Genomic DNA, 6214 nt, shown 5'->3' on the forward strand with positions numbered 1-6214 from the left:
GCGGTTTGAGTGAAACGGTTGGGTGTCACCGATCCTGAAGCATTTCTTTGAGTGCCGGCCGCTCGGGATTTCCATCATGACAAGTGTTGACATTAAAATGAGAACGAAACGTGTGCTTTGTCTATTGACAATGTTCTTCGTTTTGATTATTACATCCATCCAAACTATGGTTTTCCTCAAGGGGTGTGAATAGTGGGCTCCACTGCCTCTCGCCGCTGCACAGGTAGGCCGCAGGGAAATGTTTGGGAACCCCCGGGTTAGCGCAATGCGGGCCGGGCATCAGGACTCCTGGGTTCCTTTCCCAGCCCTAGGACGGCCGACCCTCTATTACCATTAATCTTCATTCAGTCCATCCTAAGTATAGCCCCTGTTCCCAGCTGGCTTGCATGTGTGTGTTCTTTCTGTGTGCTGTCCCCAGCTCCGGGCCCATAGCCGGTTCAACAAACCTGGACAGTACAACCAGCGTAGTTAAGTTGCTGAAGGCAGGAAGGTTGTTGCTCTAGTAATGCTGTTTTGGTGGCTCAGAGCTTCTGTCCTTGGAGCAGCAGATCCGGCAGCCTGCTCATGCAGCAGACCTCAATGATCCTTATAAAGAAAGCCCACCTGCACGGCTCAGTGACAAAGGCAGTCGGCCAGGTTTCTTGTCCTCTAGGCACAGTCCCAGCGTCCATGGTCACAGGTACACTGGCACATGAGTGCCTAGGAGCAGCGCGAGTTTTTGCTGTTGCCCGCACAAAGGGTTATGGTGAAGTACCCTGACATTTATACACTGGAGACAAACAACCGGAATACCCAACTCACACCCCACCGTACGTACTGACATCTGTTTGTTACCTCTCCTTGTTCCTGATACAGGGCCCTCCATTTATAAGAATCAACCGGATCTAGTGATCAAAACCACTGGGACACCATCACTCCTACTACCCTGCTTGTAAGCATCAACCGCTTATGAGAATCAAAGCATGCAGGACAGACGTGATTCTTATACAAGGTTATGTCCTCAATGCACTGTATCCGTGGCCGTTATACCGCCAAGCCATCTTAGCTTGTAGGAGATTGGGGTGTATCTGGTCTAGCCTGGAAATATATTTATGTAAATAGCTAACACCTAAAACACTAATAACAACTCTACCAAATTCCTGTATTAAATAATAAACTTATAAGCCTCTACTTTAATACATGGTTCAGGCCTCAGATATTGCCCAGTGCTCCAGGATCTCTCTCTCTCTCCACTACAACCCCTAGGAACCCGAGAGGGCTGCTGGGCACCATGCCAGGCTCAGAGGACCTTGTCCTGGGCACGTGATGGGAGAAAAGTATTTTGGATGGAGACCCAGCTGGGCATGTTTATCCTGCTGGCCTCTGCCTCATTGGCCACTCTGGGTCAGATGAGCCCTGGGGATGGGGGGTAGGGGCGGGAGAACTTCGGGAAGCCCCTGACCGGCCACCAGAGGAGAGCAGAAGGTGACGGGAAGGAGGTCACTGCTGAGTGTTCGTTGTAGACTTCACAGGCTGGTTTTTCCCTCCCCTGCTTCCTCCCAACATGAGCCTGTGGCGGAGATTGACCCCGCTGGTGTCCAAGGGGCGAAGTTTAGCCACGGCGCCGGCCAGCACCAGGGGTCACCACGGGGACGGGACAGGAGGTGAGAGACGAGTGAGGGTGGAGTGGGACATGGGGCCTCTCCTTTCTCGGTGCTCATTCTGATCCAGCCGCAGGGGACTGGCTGGGAACGGGGGGGGGGATGAGACATGGAGCCTTTCCCCAGAGCTGCTGGCTCTGATCCTGTCCAAGCTATTGAGTCCATCTGACACTCATTCAGTGGCCTTGTGAAATGAGTTTGTCGGGTCTCAGCCCCAGCACCCACATCTCAGCTCCCCCGCCCCCACCAGCACAAACGAGCCCTCCGGCTGGCAGCCACAACAGAGAGGCTGAGGGCTGGATAGTCCAGGGAACCAGAGCGCCCCTCTCCCCGGGGATGGGGTGGTGTGTGGAGAGGGGCTGTGTGTGTCGGGGGACGGGGAACCTCGCCCCAGGGCTGCCCTGCTTTGGGAGTGGGAGATCATTAGTCCCTGGTGGATGCTGATCTGGTTGCAGACACAGCCAGGGCAAAAGGATTTAGTGGGGGTCAAGCAGTGGAGGGCATCTGCCAAGTTCTGCATAGGAGTATAACTGCCTCCCGCTAGACTTACCCCCCTGCACCCCATGTAATCCCTGTGCAGCCAAATCCAGCAGGGTTCTCCCAGCCAGATTCAGGGCAATATGAGCCAGGCGGGACTGTCCCCACGGTCAAGCGCTGGGGGCCTTAGGAGCGGGCTCCAAACCCGTCTCTCAGCACCAGCTCCTGAGACTGCAAAACACCCAGCTGAACCGGGCCCCCACTTCCTATGGCTGGGCGGTGGCTGAGCAGCGTTATTTATTCCCCTGACAGGTGGGCTGTGCCCTCGCTGGCGCGGCCGTTGGACCGGGCCCTGGAGCGATGCCAGAGCGTCAGGCCTGGGCTATATTTACCCACCGGGAGGAGGGGGAGGCTGCAGACAGAGCGTGACTTTGAAATTGACCTCTGCTGCTTCCGTTTGGGGGGCTGTGCTGCAGGGGAGCATGGCAGGGGCTCAGTAGGGGGGCGCCCTCCCCTCTGTCAATGCCAGCCCCAATGCAGTGTGAGGGGGCGCTGTGCTATGGGGGGAAACAGTAAGGGGTGCTCTCCCCTCGGTCAGTGCTGGCCCCAGTGCAGCACTAGGGGGCGCTGTGCTGCAGGGAGCAGGACAGGGGGCTCAGTAGGTGACGCTCTCCCTGGGCTGTCAGTGGTGTCCCCAATGCAGCACTAGAGGCCGCTATGCTATAGGGGGGCTCAGAATGGGACTGTCTCCCCTCGGTCAGTGCTGGCCCCAATGCAGCACTAGGGGGCGCTGTACTGCAGGGAGTGTAGAGTGACCAGACAGCAAGTGTAAAAAATCGGGACAGGGATGTGGAGGGGTAATAGGTATCTATATATATAAAAAAAGCCCCCAAAATTGGGACTGTCCCTATAAAATCGGAACATCTGGTCACCCTAAGGGAGCGGGATGGGGGCTCAGTAGGGGACTCTCTCCCCGGGCAGTCAGCGCTGACCCCAATGCCCCAGAGCAGGGTAGGGGTCATGCACTCTGCAGTGACTGTCTCTGCAGCCAGGACATGGCGGATCCTGTCATTTGTGGTGGCGGTGCCCGGCGTGGCTATCTGCATGCTGAATGCCTGGCTGCAGATGGAGAATCACCCCTACAAGCCCGAGGAGTTCGTGCCCTACCACCACCTGCGTATTCGCACCAAGGTACAAGGAATTGGGTTACACAGGCCCCTGGGGTGGCTCTGGGGCAGGACGCGGGGGCGGGATACTGGGCTAGATGGGCCCGTGAGGCTGATCTGGGCTGTCAGGGAGGCAGGATACCGGGCTAGGTGGGCCTGTGGCTCTGAGCGGGGCTGACAAGGGTTGCCAACCCTCATGGGTGTCTCCCAGAATCGGGCTCCTTCTCCCAGAGGCTACTCAAGCCAAACCAGGAGATTTTAGGCTGCTAAAAGTCTGGCGGCACAGGGGACTGAGGCAGACTCCCTGCCTGCCCTGGCCCCGTGCTGCCCCCGGAAGCGGCTGGCACATCCCCGTGGCCTCTGGCGGGGGGCAGTGGCGTAGCCAGGTTTTCCGTGTAGGGGGAGCAAACATAAAAAAGGTGACCTCCCTTGGCTCCTCCTCTGGGCATTCCCCCTCGACTCCTCCCGTTTCCCCCCTAGATTAACCCCCTGCCGGCTTCCCGGGGGTGCGGATTAACGCCCCCCCCAGGGAGAGTCTCTCCTGCCCAGCGCGCTCTGCAGATGTCCCCCGCTTGGCTGTGCTGCCCGGCCCCACCCGCAGGGTCCCGTCCCCCAGGCTCCAGGCTCTTGCACCGTGCCAGAGCCCCCTGTCCAGAAAGCACGGCCTGTGCCCCTGCCCTGTGGGCCTGGCCCCGGGGAGCCCCTTGCCCGGACCCCCCAGTGCAAGGCACCGGACACCTCCCCCCCCCGCTCACCTTCCGTCCTGCGCCGCCGCCTGTCCCCGGCCTGCTCCCGGCGCTCGGCGCGCTCCACGCGGGCTCGCCAGCCAGGCGGCCTTAAAGGCGCAGGGGCCTTTTCACCTCCCCCGCCCGCCGCATTAGCAAGGGGCGGGGAGCGCTTGGCCGCCGCGCCCTGAGCCACCGCCGCAGAAGGTGGCTGCGGCGATGTTGGGGCTGCGCTGAGCGTGGGGCGCGATAGCCGAGGAGCCAGACCCCTCGCTCCTCTGGCCGCGCCTGCCGCCCCCCCATGGATACTCCAGCTGTGCTGCTACTAGCGCCGGCCCGACAGGCACCGCTTTTTGAAAACGTGCTGAGGGGAAGCAGCTCCTGAACCCCGCTAGTTGTGCTACTGGCCGGGGGGGGGAGCAGGGGGTCTCTGCGCGCTGCCCCCACTCCGAGAGCCGACTCCACAGCTCCCATTGGCTGGGAACTGTGGCCAATGGGAGCTGTGCAGGCAGTGCCAGCAGACAACGGCAGCGCGCAGAGACCCCTGCCCGCCTCCCGCCCGGGGCCTTAGAGACATGGCAGCCACTTCTGGGAGTGGCAAAGAGTCAGAGGGAGTTTGGGGATAGGAGAGAGTGCGGAGGGAGGGGGTGCAAAACCTGTGGGTTTGAAACATGGCAATGGAAGCATCCCTAGCTGAGAGGTGCAGTGAGTTTTCTGGCCTCAGGGCAGGCAGCCTGGAGAAAGCCAAGGTGCAGAAACAACCCCTCTCCTGACCCCCTCTCTTTCTTTGCAGGCATTTCCCTGGGCTGACGGGAACCACTCCCTCTTCCACAACCCCCACACCAACCCCCTGCCCACAGGCTACGAAGAAGCAAGGGGTCATCACTGAGCCACCCGCCCTCGGGTCCCCCGGTCTAGTGACAATAAACCTGAATGGATCCGTCTCCCAGGAGATTTATTTACATTCTGGCCCATTCAACAGCTTGGGAAGGGACACGGGGCGGGAACCCCTGGATCTGGGATCCGCTCTGTGCCCCCAGGGCTGGGACACGTGGGAGACTGCACTTTGCCATGCAGAGTGCCACCCCTGAGATGGGGGCTCCAGGGGCAGAGCTGGGTGAGCGCAGAGCGCTGGGAGGGAAACCGGGTTCATCCTCTGGTGGCGACACTGATCCCCCCAGCTGGGAACTAGAGCGTCCCCATGCCAAGCAGAGTCTGGGCACCCGCTATGAACCAAGAGCCTGGGGTGGGACCAGCCGCCCGCCTGGGAACCTGTCTGGCTGCTGTGGGCTCAGGAGGAGATAAATGGCCAAATCCCAGCTCCAGCAATCCCATTCTGTCTCCTGAAATCCCCCACTACTGTTTCAATTGCAGTCGGAGAGCCTCTTCATCTGCTGCCCTAAAGTCTTTTGCAGTGTTGCTGTTAGACACCAGTTTGCCCTACCCCAGAGGTGGCTGCATCTCTGCACCAGGCAAAGGATCCCTGCATAAAGAGTCCCTCTGCTCCACCCTAGGGGTGGCTGTAGCTAAGTGCCGTGGAGGTATCCCTGTGTAAACAGCCTGTAGCTCAATTATTCACTCAACCAGGTCATGGCGGCATCAGGTAGAAAAGAGCGGGGAGGTTCTGGCTGAGTTAGGGGTGCCCTCAGCACAGATCCTCCCTCCCATGCTACCCTACAGCTGGTTAGGAGGTGGGGGGGGTCCCAGCCAGTGATGAGCTGCCAAAATATTAACCGGTTCCCTCCTCCTCATCCCACGAGGGGGTAATGCCCCCCCACCCCTCCTGGGACTCCTGCCCCATCCAACCCCCCTTCCCTGTCCCCTGACTCCCCCCTGCTGCCCCATCCAACCCCTCCTCTCATTCCTGATGGCCCCCCCGGACCCGTCCCATCCAACCACACCTTCTCTCTGTCCTCTGACTGCCCCTGGAACCCCTGCCCCGCCTGCCCCCGGCCATTCCATCCACCCTCCCCTCCTTCCTGACTGCCCCCCACCATCCCATCCAATCCCTGCTCCTTCCTGACTGCCCCCCCAAGACCCTTGCCCCCATTCAATCCCCCTGTTCCCTGCCCTCTGACTGCCCCGACACTAATCCAGCCCCCCAACTCCCCTGCCCTCTATCCAGCACCCCCTCCCTGCTCCCTGCCCCCTTACCGTGTTGCCTGAAGATGGGGGCCAGGCCGGGGCCAGTCTGGGCCACTCAGCC

The 6214-nt window shown here is 60.3% G+C and overlaps 1 protein-coding gene across 1 annotated transcript; it reads left to right on the forward strand.

Annotated features, from left to right (window-relative positions):
* The first annotated feature begins 1424 nt into the window (after window positions 1-1424).
* Window positions 1425-4952, forward strand: LOC123368373 (cytochrome c oxidase subunit 6A2, mitochondrial-like). Its single transcript, XM_045013139.1, has 3 exons — window positions 1425-1643; window positions 3166-3308; window positions 4802-4952. The coding sequence occupies exons 1-3, from the start codon at window positions 1544-1546 to the stop codon at window positions 4895-4897; spliced, it is 339 nt and encodes a 112-aa protein (XP_044869074.1). The 5' UTR covers window positions 1425-1543; the 3' UTR covers window positions 4898-4952.
* Window positions 4953-6214: the final 1262 nt, after the last annotated feature.

The sequence above is a fragment of the Mauremys mutica genome, chromosome 4, assembly GCF_020497125.1.
Source record: "Mauremys mutica isolate MM-2020 ecotype Southern chromosome 4, ASM2049712v1, whole genome shotgun sequence".
Lineage (NCBI taxonomy): Eukaryota > Metazoa > Chordata > Testudines > Geoemydidae > Mauremys > Mauremys mutica.